We start from the raw sequence: 22,741 nt of genomic DNA, 5'->3' as shown, positions 1-22,741 counted from the left end.
AATCCTTTCCAAATGTTTCATAGTCTGTGCTGCAGGCTGCTTCATTAAAATCTGAATACTGTGTGAAAGGTTTAAAGCGCAGGTGAAGGCAGAGGAAAACCAGAAGTGCACTCCCTGTCAGGCTACTCTTATCACAGCCAGCCACCGCCATCACTTATTATAGATGTGACATATAAAGGCCATTCTCACTTGGCCAGGTGAAACTCAATTGCCCTGTATTTCACAGAACACACTCTCTCGCACACAGTGAGTAAAATAACTCCACCTGTAAGAATGATGAGTGAGATCAGCAGGATTGTGTCTGAATGTCACTGCAGCAGAGCGGACCTGTGTGAGATGAAATGTCTCCAATGGCATGTAGCTGTCCGGGTGTGCCTTTGCTTTTTAATGTGTAACATCTTCACTTAAAGATAAATGTGGCTTTATTACGTCTGGAGTCTTGTTTTCACAGTTTTGGGCCATTTTTTATTAGCGATAATAACATTTTACTACCCACATTAATTGCTGAGATGAAGTATTAAGAGGTGAGGGACAAGAGAAGAATAGAAACTGACCGCTCCTCCATAAACAAGACAGATTATCTTGGAGCAATTTTTGGAGATAAAACTGCAGCCAAAATACAGTCGATAGTGAGTTTTTGAACATAGAAAAAGGGCGTTGTGTGATATCTGATAACATTTTTTCAGAATTTTGTCTGTATGACAAAACTTAACATGAGAACCAGTCTGATTGCTCTGCTATTTATTTATTTATTTTTTCAGGAATGCTGCTGCAGTAGTAAGTACATACTTACTTATAAATTATGATACAACAAAATATTCCAAGAGATTAGCAAGTAGCATTTCGATAATAACTGTGAGACTATGTGTCATTGAAATCAAAGACTGAAAAACAATGTAAGATATTTGATCACAGGTATAGATTTTAGGGGATGCAGGGGATTTGCACCCTCAGTATTTATAACATTGCATTTGTCCCTCCATTAGAAACATGAAAGAAGCAAAGGAAGAAGCATTACTTACGGATGCATGTTACTGGCTCATACATCCACTGAATCTTTTGTGCTGCCACAGAGGCATTAATAATGACACATGCCCTCATATATTAATCTATTTCAATGTTTTAACTCGTTATGGTTTGTATTATTGTCATCAGTGAGCTTCTATATTCCTGAAATAATTTCAAAACTTAGATATGTGTGATGTGTTTTGAACGGTGCAGAAGGTTTAGAGCTATTAAATGTATTTTGTAGAAAACTGTACTTCCTGTTGGGGCACAGCCAGACCTAACGTCTCAGGTCACATGAAAACGTCCTCCAACAGGTCGTGTCTGTCATCTGGTGCAGGCATTTGCATCGAATCTGTAGGCTTCCTACTGACTGGATACAGATGCATATTTAACCTGTTCCTTCCCACCCAATTTATTTTAATGCTGTTATGTTAATGCCTATTTATCACACCAAGTCCCAAGGCTTATTACTGAAGAAACACAAGGCCAAAATTAATCAGTGACATGGAAAAGTTCCTTCTTTAGTGTGTGGCTAAAATACAACCTGAACACTAGTCCCTTTAGCTTCGATTGCTATCAAACTGATTCTTTCACTAACTATGGTGAAAATTTTGGCACTCAGGAATACTATAACAAAAACTTGCCACTGCAAAAATCAAAATTTTACCAAGTGAATTTTCATTTGTTCCATGGCCAGTTTTTTGTTGTTTTTGCTTGAATTAAGCAAAAAAAATCTTGAATTAAGAAAAAAAAAAAGTTGAATTAAGCAAAAAAAAAAAAAATAAAATAAAATCTGCCAATGGAACAAGTGAAAATTATCTTGGTAAGATTTCTTGAAATAAGATTTTAAAGACCTATTGTCTAAAAATAAGTTTTTATATTTTACTGAAAAGTTACTCTTTAGGTGATTATGTCTTATTGTAAGTTTGATGAGATATTTTGACTAGAAATGGGAAAAATACAATTGGTAAGATTTGGATTTTTGCAGAAACTCATTTGAGGAGAATCTCAGCTTTCTAACAAGGTATACTATGCCTATACTGCAAATATAAAAGTTTTATTACAGAAAATAATGTATTAAATGGCAACTAGATGGCTGGCACTCTGGTGTGAATGGAGAGGTTAAGTAAATTGTGATTATTCCTGCTTAAGTAAATATATGCCCAGTTATTTGATTTGAGCTGATTAATTTCTGCTTGGTTTTTTCTCTTTAAGCTGAACATCATCTAATACAGTCATCTCACTGGTTACTTATATAGATATGTTTATTCGTGCTGTCAATGCTGCTGGGAAATTGAACAACGAAATCAACCTTGCTGACCTCACATCTAATCATGCTTCAAGTAATCAAAAATCAGCATTTATTTCATGTCCTTTTTACAATTTAGTATTTCTTTATTTAATTTATAGCAATGTGAAACCTCGCCATTTTGATTTCATTTGGTGTTTTCCTTTACGCATTTCCATCTTACACTAACACAAAAAACCACACAAACTGGTTCATAAAACCACCAGAATGTCTGAAATGAAGTGTCTGACCCATAAATTTTTCAGGAGAATCCCCAGACCCTTTCTAAATGTGTCCGTGCAATGTCCGACTGAAGTCTACACCCTTGTATTTGATACTCACGCTTATTCTTTTTACATAGATATAAATAAATCAATCAATAGTCACTGCAAAAGAATAAACACTGTGTATATACACTAGGTGTGTGTGAATATGATACATGTCTGTGTAAATGTTGAGGATGAGGCCATTTAAACTTTTCATGTGTTAATATTGTCTGACTGTTAGAAATGATGGAGACCTAAGTTGTTGAATATGCATAATAGACATGGCAAAACAAATGATTATGCATGAAAAAGTTATGAAAGCCAACTTAAATGTTAGCAAACTTAATACAAAACAAACTAAAAAAAAAAACTAAAAAAAAACAAGCTGACAAATAAAGCCGCTTTGGTGGTATTGTGAGTTATTTTTTGGGATAACCTAAATCTGCTGTTTGATGTCTACTTTCAATGCCCAAATATGAACCTCTCAATACAGTGACATGTCAGGAAAAAAAATGACTAGAAAATTATACACTGTTAACAATAAACAACATCAAAACATATTTGTGCAGTAGCCATCAAGCTTAAACTCTATCTGGTGTTAAATGGTTATGGTCCTTACAAGCACATCGCTGTTTGTCTTGAAGACAAGCCTGGGCGTGTCCTGAGTAAAGCTGTGCTGGGGTAATTTCCCACCGAGGCCATCGTCGTCTCTCGCCTGGGGGGGGAGAAATAATGGCTTCTTTTTACGAATGGACAAAATAAACAGGTGAACAGAGGCAACAAGGAAACTCAGAAATGGAAAACAACAGTGAAGAGGATGAACAGAAATGGTGACTGTAAAATGGGTGGATAAGGGATTGGTTTTGTGCACAAACCAATCAACAAAACCATGTGTATGAGTGTGTGCATGCGTGACTCGGACTTACAGCTGCAGCACATTCACAGTGCTACAAGGTGCAAATATTAATTCTAACACTCATTATTTAAGGTAAGGACACAATATAAGATGCATTTAAACGCAAGATGATAGAAGGCTTTACAAAGGTGTCAGAATTTGTATAAAATCTCACTTTATTCAAGTCAGTGTGAGTGTTTTTCGACAGATACTTACTGGTAACAATTTAAGGCTGGAAACCCACACCCACACATATCACTTTTTATTTTTTCTTTGCTCATTTCTTTTTGTCTTGCAGTTACTTGACCAGCATCTTGTCATTCCCAAACTCACCAGGAGTTGTCCTCAGTGTGTTCCAGTTATCTAATCCTCACCCAGCTGGGTCGGTCCATGTAAAATGACTGGAGACCTCCTGACTGAGCATATCCGATTTGCTTATACTTACAAGAAATAATGTTAATAGTCCTCGTGAACACCATGGAAAATCTCAGCATTATATCTTCATTTGTTTTTGAGAAAAAAATGGGATACGACATTGATTTTACTATAAAAATGTGGAACAGAAATAGAAGCTCAATTCAATAAGGCATTACTTTTGAACTATTCAGGATAGATGTATCATACTTTCAGGGGTTGTTCTAAGGTGTTTGATGTCTCATAAATAAAGACATTTGATTTTATTTTATGGAAATACCATCACAATGTCAATATTACATGAGAGATGTCAAAATCTGTAAGATCTGACCTACCTCTATGTGGAAATACACTTGGCCAAAATGGCTCTGAATCACAAATGAACTTGTTAGAGGTTTCAGCAAGGTATAATTGGGCATATATGCTGTAGATCTTCTTTTACAAAAGTCAAAGATATATTGTAGCCTAGAATAACTTCTGAAAATGTCATGCATTTATCACAGGTAGTTCAAAGGCCACTGAACTTATCTTTGACTGTACCATTTGTTTTTACAGTAAAATCAGTGTCAAAGCCCCAATACATTAAAAACTAATAAAGAAGAAAGCTGCAGTTTGTAAGGTGCTTACTTGGACTCCTGATATTAGAGTATATTTTCTGAAAATCTGAAGCAAATCAGAAATAGTGAGTGAGTAACATTTTCTGAAATCGGGTGATTTGAGGTGGATTTACCTTACAGCTTCATGGTTGTATCTGACTTCAGAATTTTTAGCTATGTCAGACTGGCAATTGCAACTAAAAAGACAGCATGTTCCCTCTAGGCCACGTAGGAATGCAGACTACTAACTGGAAGGACATGGCTTAGAATATAATGTTAGAAAAAGTGGAAACAATTCAAAGATCCAGCAGTTTTTTATGAGTCATGTTAATGTTAATACTCTACATTGTAGTCAGTTCTATCTGAATGTGTAAACACCATTTTTACAGAACGGACCCTTTGTTTATGGGTTTTATATGAGATCATATCTTGTTTATTGACACTGCATTTTGACAACATGACTGACTAAGGTCACAGTACAGTATTTAAGGTTGGTTGACCTGACAATGAACACAACACTGCAGTGCTGACTGTCACCATTACCAGCTGGACAGTCCACAGCTGAACAAACAATTTTGGCATGTATTGATTGTGTTGCCCATAAAGTTGGAATAACATATTTTTTAAGCTCTTCTCGTGAAATTATTGTGATAATGTAATTAAATTTGATAGATAAAGTGTAACTGGGTCTCAGTATGTAATCACTGCATCGGGTCAAATGTAATCACAGACGTGTATAAATAAGAATAAAAAGAGGAATATTCCAACTTTATGGCCAGCAATATATAATGTAAATCACTACTATGTGGATGTTAGATATGATGATTTATGTTCTCAAGAGATCTGTATGTAAAAGAAATATATTTAACTATAGGAAGAAAGAAAATCCTGAAGCCCTAAAATAACAATCACAGATTTAATGCATTAAAATACAAAAAACAATTCTAAATTTCCTGTGAGTCATCTAATTTGGCACTTTGAAAGCTGAAGCAGCAAGTGCTGTTATGCCAGGTGTGTACAATTTTATTATTTGTAGAAGGATTGCCTGGCCTAATGCCAAATTGCTCCATTGTGATTCATTAAATGAAATGCAAGTTTTATATAATATAGACCTCAGTGTGATATAATGACTTCATATTTTACAGCCACGGGGCACTGAGCTGCATGCTTATCAGAAATTGAGATTTAACCTCAATTATGTGTGTTCATCATGCTGTTTGCAGCCCCCAAGCTGACATTTCAAACTGTGCCTCAGCCATTGACAGGTGAACACTGGCCTGAGCAGGTCTCTTTTCATATCATGTTGCCTTTACATTCGCTCACTGCAACCTTTTGATTCGTCATGGGTAATTTGGCCTCCAGCTCCGTTCATCTCCTGATGAAGGGCAATTCTGGTGTATATGTTACATTTTTTTATTTTTATTTTTTTAATTCAAAGACTGATTGAGTTTGCCTATGCTTCCATCTGCTTCCCTCACCTCCAGGTAGGGTTTCCCATTCCAAGCATGACATAAATCAAATACTGCCGTCTTGTGTCTTGTGAAGCATAGTGTTATTTGTACCGCAGAGGATACAGTGTAAGAATATGACAGAAAACATTGTTAAGCACAAACAATTTACATTTTAACAGAGGAGATTTTTAACTCTGTCACAAAAGGTTACAGAAAACAAAACCTGGGATTATAGGGTCATGGATATTTAGAAGCTGTCAGTGCTAAATGAACAGTGGGCGTAGGCTGGCCTATTTCACTTTCCTCACTCCTTGTCTTTCTCTCTCTCGCTCTCTCTCTCTCTCTCTTACACACACACCCACACACCCACACACACACACACACACACACACACACACACATATATACATGCACTGTGCCTGTTCAGTGTGACACATCACATGGACACACTAAAAGTCAGGTTAGCACAAACACATTAACATACAGTACACATGAATCTGGGCAGGCATTTGAGGACACTCAGACACACACAGATGCACCATTGGGCTATTATTCTGTCTCCAGTTTTTGCTCTGACCCTCTGGCCCTGCGCCAGTTCATTTGCATATTGTACTAATGAGGTGTTGGCACTGTGAACGAGGCGTGAGGCACACACAGGGAGCCACACACAGATAAAGAGAATGGGATTAAAATAGATAGATAGATAGATAGATAGATAGATAGATAGATAGATAGATAGATAGATAGATAGATAGATAGATAGATAGATAGATAGATAGATAGATAGATAGATAGATAGATAGATAGATAGATAGATAGATAGATAGATAGATAGATAGATAGATAGATAGATAGATAGATGTGGTTATTACGAGGTGCAGAAAAAAATGCGCAAAAAAAGATCTAACAACACTTGCAGGCAAAGTCAATCACCGTTTTGCCTCAGCACACTGGGGACATGTAGTTTCAATGCCAGTTGTTTCTTTTCGTTTCAAGGTGTTTTTTTCCCTTGTCGCTGCTCCATCATGCCAGCAAACTGCAGCTGCCACCCAGCTGAAGTTCCTTCTAAGAACGACAGAGCAGGACACTGGGCCGCCTAGCTCCCCTCTGGCGACTCCACTGTCCTGAGGGGACATCACACCAGCTGCCACTGTGTTAGCTTCCATCTGGGCATGGATACATGTCCAGGTGTGTGTGCCTGTCACCTGCCAAAAGAGCTGCATTTCCTAAAGAAAGACACTCACAGGCAGGCTGTCTAAATCCAAAGACAAACACAGCCGAGCGCAGCAGTGGAGCTCATCCTAAATCCTGAAATGAAGGTGCAGGCCTGGCACTTCTCACATAATAGGCGAGAAAGCACATTCTTCCAAAAATGACAAGTTTGTCTCTACATTTTATGTTGTTGGGAATCTCAACTAGTTCATTTTGTTTGGATTATTTTACCCTAAGGTGCCCCAGTTGTTAGCTGGTATGGAAGGTGTTCTTGAGGGTACAATGATAAGCCTTTTTAATAGTTAGTTTAATAAGCAGTTAAAGTAATATACAGCCCATATAGAACTATTTGGGCTTATTGCTTTTGCAGGCATTTTTTAATTTTGCCTCTATAACAGCAAGAACAGAACTGAGCAATTTCACAGTAACAAAAAAGCCTTTTAAAGACTGTACAATATTACTGCTAATGTAAGTCACCATGGCATACCATCTCAGCATACTGATTGTAAATTGGCAGCTGCTGCATGGAACTCGACAAGGTGGAAAAAGCACTTTGGGTCATCATTAGAATACGCCTGAAATGCAATAGGTGTGCCTGCATACTAAAGTAAATTTACTTCCCATTTTGTCTGTCTCTAGTTTATCACACCTACAAGTTTAGAAAATGACACAAAGGCATGCAAGTTCATGTGTGTGGCATCACTTTTACAATCTCAACACCTAGTTAGTGTGAGTTACTTTTGTCTTTATTTGAGCTGAATGGCTGGCAGCTATGAGATAATCACCTTCCTCTCTGTGCCCTGAAGCTGTGTCAGGCAGGCCTCAAGGCTTCCTAACCACTGGTGAGCCTCAACTGCAATATGCAGACACATTACACACTTCATCGCGCACACAGCAGCTACATTCAAATACATGGGTTCAGTCGCACACACACACACACACACACACACACACACACACACACACACACACACCCTTCTCTCTTATTCGTTTTGCGTGTGTGCCCTCCTTGGCAGCCGATGGAGATACAAAGTAAATTGCGAAGTGTTCAGGAGTGGGGAGGCAATCACGGTGCTGTGTGCAGTGGAGGTGTGTGTGTATAAGTGTGTGTGTTTGAGGTGATGTGACATTTCTGGGCTGACATGAAGCGGCACTCTGCCCCCTCGTGCCTGGAGGGAGCTCCCGGGGAAAGACACTGATGGAGGTCTGGGGTCTCCGGGGGGGAATTTCGTGGTGTGAACAAAAAGCCTTATGCTGCGGCAGAGACGACCTGTAAAACACAAGCTGGAGTCGGCTTAACCTGCTTAATGCTTTTTTGAACATTGTAGAAGGAGATGGTACATTTATGTGAATGTATCTGCGTGATATTTAAAAATAAGTAAGGATAATTATACAGCAAATCCTTGATCCCTATATATTTTTTTATTTTCACATAAAATGGATTCCATTAAAAATATACAATGTACCTTCTATAGATTTGCAGGACTTATATACTGCACTAGTTCTCCTGACTGCTTCTCACCAACAACACATGAGTCTTACAATCTACCAATATGTAGTTCTGAAGAAAAAAAAACAAACTCCTCAACTCAAAGCAGATTTTTGGGGCTATTGCAACAGAAACAAGCCACATTTCATCACAGTTGATGCTGCAGCAGTGCATTTGTTACAGAGTCCTGCATGCGGCATTTATAAGCCCACACTTACTGATTTACACAGGTTATGTTTTCCGTGCAGAATGTAAGGCTGATTGACTCCAAGTATCCTCTAACCTACACCTTTCTGCTGCCATGCTTCGCACTCACAGAGGGTAATTCATCACTGCTAATTGCCTAACTTAATCTTGGCACTGTGTCCAATGAGCAAGCATGTTTATCTGTGTATGTGTGGGTGTAAGATAGAGGGAAACCATACGACTGTGTGTAATAGCGTGACAGTTGAGCAGCTTTTTCTACCTGCAGCTGAAAGCAAAACTCCACCCTAAATTTAAATTCCTTCCTTTAATCCCCTAAAAATGTCACAGATCCTAGCAGTGGTATATGCACTTCTCCATCAGTTGATATCTTTCCACTCCAAGCTGTCTTTTGCAAAGCACATCATGCCAACCAGCAAAATATGCACTGGGGCGGTGAGTTGCAGTGCATTACAAAACAAGAAAAAAGAGCCAAGCTGTGTCTCTGAATCAATAGTGGACAGTCAAAAACAGAATGAAAGTGAGCAGGCAGAGTGAGGTGACAGACAGAATAATTGAGTAGTGCGAACAGCGAGGAAGCAGCACCTTCCATACAAACTAATCCAGAAGCTTAGGGCATACAGTAAACAGGCACATAAGTGATTAGCTCAAGTTAAGCTATCAATCATCTTCCGCCGCACACATACACACACTATATAATGTAGAGTTATGCAGAGATGTGAAAAAGCAGCAGCAATAGTCACCCTAGGAGGGGATTGGGTTTCATGGATGAGGCAGCTGAAGATATTTCATGCAACATAATGCCAGAGCTGTTGCCCGCCCCCTACACCCCCCCACCTCCTCCCCATCATCTCCTCTCCCCTATCCAAAGCACACTCAGACATAAGACCCTTTTTTCAGCCATGACAATATTTTTTTTTTCTATTGGAAAAAAGAAAGCCTGCAGGCCGTGTTGTTGTGGCCAACCTTGTGGGTGCATGAGAAAAGAAACATGTGGGTATCGCTTACACAAATGGCCTGCATGAATGTGCAAGAGCCAGACAAAATATAGAATCTGAGCCGTTGTGGCAGAGCAGGCCTTTCCTGTGTTAGTGATGTTTGAACATGTGCATTCTGCTGATGGACGCGGCAAACATCTGACATGGTGCATGCACTAAAGTAAATAGCATTACTTCTGTAAGCTGTGTGGGTTTTTTTTTTTTTTTTTTTAATTTGATACACATTTTCAAGATGTATATGAGTAGGTTTTTGTTTTACTAATCCGTCAGTCTATAAAAGGTCATCTAGAAGTGGTAGGTTTGCTTAAATATTTAAAGATGCTCATAAAACTGACTGATTTTCATATGTAAAATATGTGTTAAGTTTGGGAGCTGTATGGCAGTATAGATAAAGGGCAGTGTTCTTTTAATAGATTAATGAACAAAAGAAGACGTATGAGAAAGTCCACTGAAAAAATTATTCACATTCATGTCCAAAAGAATATTTTTCATACGAGGTAAACCACTTATATTCCTGTTCATGATCTCCTTTGCTTTCTTTCCCCACTTGCTTGTGCAACTGAATTAAATGCATCTCTTAAGCAACAAGTAACTCTACACGAGTGTCAGGCCAAACATGAAGTGGAGCTCTTAATTAAATATTATATCAAGCGGCTGCATTCTTGAACAGGTTTGGAAGCAGCATGCTGATTACTAAATTTGCAGCTGTGTAAATGAATAATAATTAAACAATGAAAATTTCACATTGTTGAAGTGTGTCTTTATGTTGGTCATTTAATCATAAATGTGGCGCTGGATTGCTGATATAATGACTGTCTGTGTGTCGGAGCCTCTAAGATAACATCAGTCTTATTTTTTTTCTGCAGAGTGATATAATCCCTCCTGTCACTTTAGAATTCAGACAACTAATGCCTGAATGAAGAGCTGTCACTGCAATATGAGGACATGCTTTGAAATTCCTGTCTGGGGCTGATTAATGGGGTGAACATAGAGAATTGGAAAGAGTATTACAGCATTCATGTATTTTTTACACTATTTTCATGAAACCTTTTTTAATACTCTCAGAATACCCTCCCCACTATCACATCTGAACTTCACTAACAGCATACAGTATGTACAGGAGAATTCCATTGACACATGTTTTTTTTTTTTTTATTACTGTCACTGTAAAACAAAACCAAAAAAAAATGTCTTATTGTGTAATTGTAGGCAAGGCTGAGCCATCCAGCCAACAAAGCAGGAAGCTTTGTTCACATCATTTTTGCATTCAATGTCATGTTTACGTTGAATATAACTGATCTCTGATTGATATGGAGCTGCCTTGTCAGCTCTGTGTGCGTGTCAAATCTAATAGACCTGCATCTGCTTTCTTCTGACCTCCTCTGGAGCTCGAAGATCAAAATAAAACCAGTTCAAAAGCTGTTTTTTGATCTGTTATGAAGCTCAGTAGCGCTCACAACTGTCACATGTTCTCCCACGAGGTTTCAACATGTCAGACAGCCCTTGTCAGCATGGAGATCAATCAGCTGTCATTTTAGCATTTAGCACAGTGAAAAAGTTACTAGAAAATGATCATTTAACATGTTACGGTAGGAATGAAAAACATATACCAATGGGCAACAGTACAGTAGACAAAAAGCTCTGCTGGATTCTCATGCTTTGGAAAAAAAGTGTCAGAAAACAAAAGAAATTGGATCTCACTAACTGAAATGAACAGACATATTCTAAGTGCACCCCTGTCTGTCTCCTGCTCCAGTGCAGTGCTTAAAAAGTGATTATGTTTGGATGAATAACTGAGTTCAGGACAGACAAGCAGGAGAGGAAACACATCATACTCACAGTGTAATTCCTTATATATCCCAGCTTTGGTACAAAAGAGAAAGGAGATTGTTTAACTACAGTCATCTGGGTTGGAAATGACAACACAATCACAACTGTCTCACCACCTGTGCATCACAACATTAGAGAACAAATTCTCTAAAGGTGTTTATGATTTATGCTTAATGTTTCAGGTTAAATGTATAAGGCAATTAATAATTAAGCCAATAAAGCTGCTAACCATAAACAAGATTTTTCGTCAAAATAGACCTTTGTAGATTCTTGAATCAGGCATGAGATTAATAATGATCATAATGTACTGATAAACCTCCTGCTCAAACTATGAAAACTATGAAAAAGTAAACAAAACAGAAAAGGGCATGCTTGCTTTTTAGAAGAGGGAGTTTTTCTGGCTACTAATATGAGAAATTTCTGCAGGAACTTCAAAGTGTGCACTTTCAATTAACAATGATAATTTTCTTAGTGCTGTTTTTCAGGCATAAAGAAAAAATGATATTGCAAGATAGACAGATAATGAATTTTATCAAGTTTAATTGACATACAGTAAGTTGTAATATAATATACAATGAAGAACCAAGAGGTTTAGTTTAGCTCAACTTACTTTATTTAATATATCATTATATACTGTATATGAAGTAGAAGCTAGAATTTGCTACTAAGACACTAATGTTAACATGATAATTAGCAAGTGTGCGACATCACCTCTCTAGTGTCAGTTTTCTGTTTTGGTTGGTGTCTATTTGATTCGATCATTCATAACTGTCTGGCTTTTGACTTTTTAAACAAATGTTTCCCTGCAGAGAAGAATTACAGTGAGAGAAGGTGTGACTAAAATTAGAAACAAAGTCGCACTGAAAGAAAGTGATTGAAAGTCTGAATTCATTTCCTTTAAACCCAAGGATCTGAGTTCAGTCCCAAGTAAATGCCTTAGACTCTATCCCAGTCTCCCCATTATCATCATGTGTTGTATGTACACAGTTGGCTACTTAAACTTTAAACATACATTTTATCTCATTTTATAAAATCTTGAGACTATGACCCATAACAACCTTTCCTTTCAGCTACCAGATTTGTGATATAACTACAAAGCATGTATAATAAGGCATCCTGTTAATGAAAAAGCGGGATTTTTTACCTTGTTCCTCTTAAAATAGGCTCTGCGGCAGGCTGCGAAGCACTTCTCACTGCAGAAACTCTTCAATTCACTTCCCATGCTCAGAGAATAGCGTTTGACGCCGACCTTCTGGCACCACGCACACATGATTTGAACATTGGATGCATCCTCATCTAAAGAGAAATAACAAGCAACAAAAGGGAATAAAAATCAAGCTTGTAATTTAGTTATCTCCTTCGTACGTCACTGACTCTTGCCCTTCATATTTGGCATAAACATAAAGGTTACACAGACACACAAAAAAGGATTTATTTATTCTAATACAAACCTATATGTAAATGCATCTTCACAAAAATGTCACTATAGACTTTTGCACAGTGAGAGCTGAAATAAGTGCAATTTTTAATTAACACTGGTGTCCGCCATAATAACAAACATTGACCCTGTGGTAGCACAGTCAGCCTTTAATGAACTGATATTGACTACAAAACATACAAGGATGGCATCTATAAAATTTGAAATCCAAGGTAAAGAATCTTAACAAAAATGCAACAAATTTATATATTAAACACAAAGACCAAACGGCATTAACTCCACTGATTCAGCCCAGATGCTGCGCTGGTTATATCCGCTAAAGACTCAAGCCACAAAACCACCGTAGGGTTTATAATGAAGCCCTGCCTTAGTAGAAAGGAAAAGAACCGGATGTGCACATGGATATTGGAAGAGGCCTATTTATGGCGGTGCTTTGTGGATATTAGAGACCTTGAAATGGACACAAGATGCACACTAATGTTAAATATGACTGACATCCACACAGAAGCCTCTGACCGAAGGAGTGGTCCTCCTGCTGACGTTCAGCTCTGACTTGGTACCAAGGACACACAGAATGAGAAACAACTCTTACAGATTGTGTTACTTTGAGGCTCAGGTTAGTGCACATTCAGTCCAGTTTTACCAAATTGACAATTAACAGCTCAGATCTGAAGTGGCCTTGGTCTTTTTACATACCACACAGAATTTTTTTTTCTTTTTAGCTAAAAAACATGAGTGGAAGGAGCCATTAATAAGTATAAGTATAAAGTACAAAGCCAGGGCATGCGAAATGGATTCTTATAGAAGACTGTACTGACTAGACTGATTTATTTAGGTATGTTTGAGGAAAACACAGTTTCTGCACTAACTGCCCACATATATTTAATAATAACTTGGTAGGATAAAAAATGGGCAGTCATGATTTGATTTATGATATTCTGTGAAATATTTTAAAAAGTACTAATGACAAAATAAAAAAGGTTATACCACATTTACAAACATGTATTAAAGATACTACAGTAAGGCGCTTTTTCATGCAGTTGAAGCGGACTGGATTCTTGGAGAAGGTGCTATTTTTTCAGTTGGTATTTGCAAGTGTGTGGGTTTATATCTCAGTTAGTGCTACTTTGTCAAAATTCATGTCTTGTGTGGGAGTGTGGCCTTAAAAGAATGAATTACAAAAAAATGTCATCAATAGTCCCTTGTTTGATTCTCCATTAAAGGTTGGAGCTGCAGTGTTACTGTGTGGTCAGTGCAGGCAACAAATTATTTTAACAGACCCTCTGTGACACTGAAATGTCTCTTCTGTGGTAAACTGTGACTGCCGGTGATGAGCTGCAGGCTTTTAGTGCCGTTGCTGTTGCAATAAGACAGATCCTTCGAGATTCCCTCTGGTATCTTCCAATTATCACATTATGACTACGCGGGTGTGAGGGTGAAAAAAATGCAGGCCCATTAGTCTTTCACCCCCGCTCACCTCCTTATCGTACACTGGCCAGGCTTTTCACCTCTTGTTGAGCTTAATGGATCTACGGGGCCATCAGATTTTAAGTAAAAACTAACTCACAATTAAGAGAACAACTCCCTGGGGACCTAAAATCTGCACAGTGGACGTAACATGAATATTTTATGTCTTTCTCCCACCCTGCTCTCTATCACATTCCTATAGTCTCTCTGTCTTTATGGTTTTTTTATTATCTTTTCTGCTACCCATTGCAGTGATAACGGAAAAATGAAAAACACAGCTTTGAGTTTCGCTCTAACTCTCGGTGGGTGGATCAGGGTTTGCACACTGCTTGGAATAATGTATGTGCCACCGCCTAATGGACAGGTTGGAAGGAATCAGCGCGGAATCAAAACAACCATCTCACTATCGCAACATTTTCATACAAAGACACATCTTGAGGTGCTGGAGTTGTTTTCGCTGTCCCACATCCTGGCACCTCATAACAAGCCCTTCTTAAAACTCTCACATCTGCATGAGGGGGAAAAAAACCTGCCAGTAATTATGCAGCATCCATACTAAATGCCACCATCATCCGCCGTACCTACACCTCAAAAGGTCCTTTGTCGGATTTTGCGGGGCACATGAATAATTCAGACTATGTGTGGGGGTGGGCGAAGGGGGACGGCGGCCGGGTGGTGGGTTGGTTCTGGGCTTTAAGTGGGACCACACCATCTGTTTCCCCGCCTAGGCAGGGCCAGCGGGGACTCCTCTTGGGCGATGCCAAGGCGGCTCGCTCCTCCGCCGGGGCGTACCAACCTCCTGTGCCACAGCAGACGCAAGGGATAATGAAACCCTCTGTCTGGCCAAGGAACACGGACATTTCCTCAGAGAGTTGATGGGGTAATATTGACACTTGGGCAGGTGGAGGATAAACAAGGTGTACAGCAGGTAGCTAGCTCATTAGTCGCCTATCTCTGCCTGATTTGTGGCTGTTGCAAAGACAGAAAGTTTTTAAACCACATAAACACTCTGATGATTTTTTTTTACTTCCTGAAAATCAGCGAGCAGGTTTACACTCTCAGTACGATGTAATCTGTCTGGAGAACAGCTGCACAAGCATTAAATTTATTACATTTGTTCTAGTTCGGCCTTTTTACTGAGGCTGTACGTGTTGATGTGTTGTGTTGTGCATATGGGTTAATGCATCTGCAATCAGTTGATGACCTTGATCTATTTGGAAATTTTGCATGTAGCCTTGTGCAAAACAGAAATAGAAACAAAACATTGTAGCTTGGTTTGTGGTTGGCTTGGTTTTTCATTTGACTTGACCAACAGTTGAAAATTCTGTAAATCCAGACTACATTTTTGATTTGTTTCCAAAAAGGTGTCAGTGTTTCCTACCTGCAGGGGGTTTGATTAGCGGTGGGGGGATCATAGGGACCATGATGGGCATGTTGCCATGTTCCTTGGTGCTGGGCGTGGAGGTGGACGGTGTGGTGGAGGGCTCTGTGACTCCGTTCCTGGAGGCTGGCAACGAGTGAGAGCTGTTGGCTCGATCCGGAGAGCCTTCGCCGCTCTCTGCTGAAGCTGGGATTTTTGGCAACGAGTTTTCTAGATGGGAGAAATTGAGCAAAATGAAGTGGAAGTGAACAACTGATGAGAAGCTCCGTAAGACTAGAGCCTAAAATGTGACACAGTGGGTGTTTTCGGCACTGCAGGAGGACAGATGTTACAGCTGTGACATCTGGACAAATGTCAGTTTAGCACAATCACAAAGGAGTGACACAGCACGTTCTCAGTGCTGGGGCTATCACAATTATGAGGCTTTAGCTGACACTACATACAAATAATTGCAATTAACAATGTAATTGTATTTTCTGTCATTTGAAGCTGCAGGTAAAGCATAAGCTTGACAATAATTCAAGAGGAAGATGCATTTATTGACATTAACAGATAATATAATTTCAGTTTACCTTCTAGAAAGAACTTCAAAACCTTATTACTGACATACAAAAAAAAATTCTATATTATGCACAATTTTATAATAGAATACCTTTATTTGTCATTGCAACATGGAAAACCATCCAAGGACAACTAAAGTTTAAAAAAAATAAACACATTTACAAATTGAATCAGTTGTTTTCTGGCTACATGACAACAAAACTATAATATATTAATATAATATATTTAAAATATTAAAAGGACAATTTCTGAATTTTTGTTTAGCAATATGTGTTTCCAGAGGACAAATCCTTTTACCATTTTTCATTATTTTCAGAAATCAAAACCCTGAAAACTACTTCAGCATATCCTCCTGGGACCTGGAAAGTATACGTTTTGGCTTTTTTACATTAAATAATCGTCTTGATTGGAAACAATATAATGCAACACTTTTTTCAGATACTTTTTTTAATAAAATGTCCTATGCAGTGGACAGCATTATTTTTTTTCATTATTGGATCTCAAGAGGACATTGCCCAACTACACAGAGGGTATTAAAGGACTGATGATGGACATTCATAGACATTTCTATTTGTTTCCATCCAACTGCTTTAATACAAGTGAATGGGGACAATTATCGCAACAATACAAAATAATTGCAATCAAGTGATTACATAATAATCACAACATGTATGTGCTATGTTTCATGATCAGTTCATGAGAAGTTAATGTTAAAACATTTTGCATCATCTTATGCAGTGCACACGCTGAATAATGAAGCAGTGGAAAATGTTGACTGGAAGGTTACTGTATAGTGCTTTTCAAAAAGCTCCAAAATGCCAAACTGCACATAATTGCTGCTTACCTTTGAGTACAGAAATGTGCTGTGGCGTCTCCCCTATCTCCAGGTTGTCTGAATCTCGCAGCTCCACCTTGTCGTAGCCGTACCAGCCCAGCAGCTCGTTCATGGTGTTCTCTGCAAAACTCTGCAAGACAGAACTCCAGCTTATGAGAATCATTATAAACCTTTTTATAAGGAGTCACTCTGACCCAAAACATAATAATAAAAACCCACTTTGAAGATAATTATTACACAAGTTGTAATTTTGCATTATAAGCTGTTCCAGTTCTGATACACAAATAGTAAAAAGTAGGTTTCCAAATGAAACATATTCTCAAATATGCAACTATTTGTTATTTTTATTTTGCTTCTCCTGAGACCTTGACTTTGGGGCTATCTCCTTAGATTAGTCAGCAATGCAGCAGCTTCTTAAGCTAATTAGGCAGAGATATTGTGATTTTAAAGCACCACAAAATAATTTTTTCCTCCAGGTTCCTTCACACAACAGCGGGTCAGCCTAATTGGGGGTAACTTCTGTCCAAATGCTGCAGTGTGCATCCAGCTGAACTAATGGCCCCTATCATGGCACTGTAAAAGAGGTGGATCTTATCAGACTGTAATAAAGAGAATTGGAGCCCTATTGCAGCACACAAACCAGCACAGAGAACTTATCAAAATACAGTAAAGTGGAAACCACAGCACAATAAAAGTAGGAATGGTGAGTCTAGTTTAGAGGCCGGTGAAGCATGCAGTGTCTCTAACAGTGCATGTAAAATAGTTATCGTTTGTAAAAGTAAGTAAGAACAAAAACAAATATTCAGAGAGAAATATTAATAATCCTACATAATAATCACATCAAAACAAGGTTGCAAGTGTTGGGTAAATCAGCAGTTTTGCAGAGTATCCCACTCTTTATCAAAAACCATTTAACTACACCTACCCTGTTCTGTTTCTTTAAATGACAATATTCTCATTGTCCTGTATGTTATTCTAAGTGCATTTCCATAACTGACTGCCTTAATAACTTTGAAAACTACATGAATTTATTTGAATTTAAAAGGGTATTTTGTGGGTTTGAACAATGTTCAGCTGCACAGCATGACATTACAAAGACTGGCAGATGCTCTTCAAGTGGTATTCAAGTGTAATAATATTTTCAAAGACTGCATTTAAACCTACTAAGCCTTCACTGTTACAAACTAGTTACAGCATAGCATAGATAGAACCGAGCATTATCTGAACTGTCATTGCACACCACTTTTTCACAGTAAATGGAAGACTATATATGCTGTTAGAGAGTGCAAGCAGGTCAGCTCAGTTGCTTTAAAATAGGTACTAAAGAGCCAGTGTTCTCCAGCGGTGCAGTGGTGCACATTGCCATGCAGATAGATATGGCAGCTATGCAAAAATAAATGAAACTCCACGCAGGTGAAACATTAAAGTATTTCCTCCAAACAGCCTCTAACAACACAGTCGACAACACTGTACTAAAACAAAACCATAACCTTGCTAATGCACACAGCCCATTATCACATACACCTCCCAGCGATACCATTCCAGGAAGCGTCTACTCACTGAACCCTACACTATGGTAAATGGTTCAGCTATCACTGGGCTCCAAAACAGAGAAATCGGTTCCTTCTGGAAACAAACTAGCAGCAGCAGCAGCAACTGGGAATGAATCAGTGGTAATTATCTGCTCTGTGTGATGAAATATTAGTCACAGGTCACTAAACTTTCAGAACTTTTCAGATGGTTTTTGTCTACATATTTTATATATACTGAAAAACTTTTGGAGAAAAAGTGCATGATATCTCTTCCGTATTAAACACTTAGAGCTCAAACTTAGACTGATGTAGCTTTAGGTAGACGTGCCTGTCAATTAACACACAACAACAGCTTGCAGAGTCATATTACAGGCGTGCAAGGACAAACACATTCACCGTGCAATAATGTACTGTACATTGTTGCCACGGAGATGACCCGCCTTGTCTTGCCATTGGTAGGTTTGCTCAGCATCAGATTTGCAAGACATGGGACAGTTCATTATTACATATCCAGCCCTACTTCAGTTTGTATATTATCTCATCATGGCAGTGGCCATCAGTCACTCCTCACTACATCAGCCAGTTAAATGTCAATTATAAACAGTTGCTGTCAATATGTAGAGCCAGAGCGATCGTGTTGGAGAGGTTCAGTGCCACCCAGCACATCTGACTCTCAGCCAATCTAAATTTAACGGCAAAATGCGGATACTATCGGTCCATTTGTTGTCTGAAGTGGTCTTCAAACTGTCCCTGCTTTCAGTACAGTTCAGATCTGACCTTAAATGTCTCATCTCAACGCTCACTTGTTTTCTCTCAAGTGCCACTAATACAGAAAGCAAAGAGAGAAAGGCCTGAACTAAATGAAAAGGGCAACAGGTGGAAAACTGTCATTCTCAGATTCACTGAGCAGGTTTACAAGCAGTAAACATATTTGAAGGTTGAGCTTCAATGGCGGGTGTTCATAAAGGATGATGTGATGTTACTGATAGAAAGTTCCTGTCTACCAACACACCAGGTCTGAAACTGAGGAAAAATATCTTGAGTGGGTACAGATTTCTCTGGAGAAAGTGTTCTCACTAAAAGTTGTGGCAGTTCTGAGTTATTAATTCTTGATTTTTTGTTTTTGAAAACAGATTCAGTCTAGGAAAAAAAAAATTAAAACTGTCCTTCAGGGTGATTTAGAGAAAAGGCACAAAACAAATATTTTTCCTGGTAGTTTTCAAAGTTCAACTGTACTTGTTTTTGCCCTGTTGAAGGGTTTTATTTTTTTCAAAAGAGCAAAAACCAGTCCATTGAACTTCAAAAACTACCAGGAAGAACGATGACCTGGACAAATGAGAAGTTACACAGACACAAAATAGATAGTTAATAATAAAATTCTTTCTTATATCTGACATATATATTGACTATCTGTATCCAGAAAACAACAGACTAAATTAATGAAGACTCAATTAACCTGATACTAATTCAATTAACAAAGCCCCAACACAAAGCGCATTTTGGATATTGCTTACAGCGGTATTATAGTAAGGGAAATACAAGTGGGAATGAGCCCCCATACACACACAAACACACACACTTGTTTAGACTGAGGCAGAAGTATCTCTTTGCATATTTGAGACACTGTGGCACAGTATAGGAGTGACAGAGGCATATTTTCTCCTGCTACATCAGCACATTTGTCCGTTTCTAAGCATTTTAGAGAGAAATCCATGATGTGTTGTATTTGTATCTCAGAATAGTAGCACTGCTCCAGGATCAGTTTTGCCTCCGTTTTGCTTTGTTCATACAGAGCATACAGTTTCTGCTATTCTGTGCAGAAGTGAATTTGCCACACTTTGTAGAAAGACTTGGTCTAAATGCTGGGAAGGCATTATTAATGAAGAATGACAGCAGCTATTGATCTTGCTGATATGAAATACCACTGTGGTGGGGTGGTCAATGGGCAGATGTGGCACAAAGGTGCAGGGCATGGTTGAAGTCGGTGGCAGGTGTAGTCAAAGCATCACCATGCATGTGCATGCTGTAGTAATATAAAGCTGTATTACATGTAAAGTTTGCATGTGTGTAAAGTTTCATTAATTAAGAAAGTTAATGTTTCCTGGTCCAAGACAAATCACTCAGTCAGCAGTAAGTAAAAAAAGATATATAATTATATAACGGTAATGAAAGAATTTGTAGCAATTATTGAAGCCAAACACTGATAATTGTTATCTCTTTGTGAAATGTATGTTCTGTAGTGGTTTTTAAAAATGGGTTTTAATGACAGCAGAGTCGATTGCTAATGAGGACAGCTTATGTTTGCAGATGTAACAACTCCTCTGCTTTAACAATGAGTGACAGAAGAGCCTGAAGGTCCCTGGAAGTTAGATTTAGTACCACTTCCTGAGCAGAGCTAAAGTTAGGTTCTGAAAACTCCATACAGAACCGTGTTGACACCCACGGAGACAGGCAATTATCATGCTTTCATGCCATTTTGCATCTTAAAAGTTGCATCTGAAATACCTGATAAATGTCTGTTTTGTTTTGGTTTTTTTTACAAACAAACAGGACATTGAACTGTAAATAAAAAGAAAAAGTATAGAGCTGTGAATGTAAGTGACCTGTGTCTGAGTTTTTACAGCTTGCACACATACTATTTTCCTGGAGTCATATAAAAAATTAATAGCTTCTATTCTGAGTCGCTGGATATCAAAAGTTTCTTAGCTCGGTTACTGTCCTTTTCTTACTTGATAGGAGCAAGCTTCACTTCATTACAATCAACCACAAAGTGACAGTGCTCTGACAAACCCAAAGTGCACCTACTGGCAGGCACAACTACAGCAATTAGCCCAACTGCAAGGATGAAACCTTGAGAAGAAAAATTCATCAAGGAGAAAATCCTCCTTTTGAACAAATGAGTTGGAGCAGAACCCAGCCTGAATGTACTCCTAAGTAAAACGGATGTAGCTGTAAAATAACCACATCACGGAGACAAAAACACAGCATCTCTCTGTGTCTCTCTTTCCTCCCTGCCATCCTGTCCTCTGTGTCACCCTACTACTTTGAGAAAGTGGGAGTATTATTAAGAGTGGAATCTAATCCCGCTTGGCGGCTCATCAAAGCAGCGGCACCAACTTTGGCTCTGGGTGTGCTGGGGAGGAAGAGGCGTTGGAGGCGCAGTGGCAGCTACAGATGTCTATATGTTACACTGGATGTGGAGCCTTTTCATCTGATCTAACAGACAAAATCTGTGTATCTACTTTATTCATCTTAGAGGGTTTGTAGAAAGACTTGAACAGAATGGAGGTCATCTGGCAGTGCAGCTCATGAATAAAGGAGCAAAGCAAAGATTGTCTGAATCAAGAGGATAAAAAGCATTTGTTAATGTTCAGTAGTGAACTTACATTTCTATGCAACACCATGGATTTCACACTAGCAAAGTCTAAATTGTCCACAGCATTTAACTCAAAAAGAAAAGGGTAGCTGTCCATAAAGTTTGCTTAGGGCATTCATTTGCCCTTTTTTATGATTTCTTCAACTTTTCTACAATGACTCAAAGAGAAGTATTTTTGTCCAATGCATAAAAGTTGATGAGAGATGCAAACAGACATAATGAAAGAAAACTGACTCAATTACACAAACAGACTGAGAGACAATGGTCATATAGATGGAGAAGAATTTGTATATCTATTATATTTTCAGTACCTTATAATGCATCCCTTTACTCTTTTCTTCAGATAACATGATTAGAATAAAGAAATCAAACCAGTGTAAATTAAATATCCTTGTACACACGGATGATTACTTAGTCAACAGTGCTAAGAGAATCCTGTCTTTCTTCTTATTCTAATTCAATGGACACAGATGTTTGGAGCCACTAAGGAGCTGGACTTA

At 38.4% G+C, this 22,741-nt stretch overlaps 1 protein-coding gene across 4 annotated transcripts in view; it reads right to left on the bottom strand.

The window, feature by feature from the left end:
• The window catches only part of sobpa (sine oculis binding protein homolog (Drosophila) a), a 38,350-nt gene that overhangs the window by 11,779 nt on the left and 3,830 nt on the right, over positions 1 to 22,741 (bottom strand). The window contains exons 2-6 of one of the 4 annotated variants that reach the window (XM_030127104.1): positions 17,343 to 17,463; positions 15,938 to 16,147; positions 12,796 to 12,947; positions 11,661 to 11,684; positions 3,182 to 3,277 (exon numbers count right to left, since the gene is read on the bottom strand). In XM_030127104.1, the coding sequence (XP_029982964.1) occupies positions 3,182 to 3,277; positions 11,661 to 11,684; positions 12,796 to 12,947; positions 15,938 to 16,147; positions 17,343 to 17,463 (603 nt within the window). The remainder of the gene's footprint in view (positions 1 to 3,181; positions 3,278 to 11,660; positions 11,685 to 12,795; positions 12,948 to 15,937; positions 16,148 to 17,342; positions 17,464 to 22,741) is intronic. The other 3 variants (XM_030127106.1, XM_030127105.1, XM_030127107.1) reach the window with 3 other exon arrangements.

This window comes from Sphaeramia orbicularis, chromosome 22, assembly GCF_902148855.1.
Source record: "Sphaeramia orbicularis chromosome 22, fSphaOr1.1, whole genome shotgun sequence".
NCBI classification, from domain to species: Eukaryota; Metazoa; Chordata; class Actinopteri; order Kurtiformes; family Apogonidae; genus Sphaeramia; species Sphaeramia orbicularis.
Note: the sequence above shows the minus strand (reverse complement) of the source record. Positions and strands in the feature narration are given on the sequence as shown.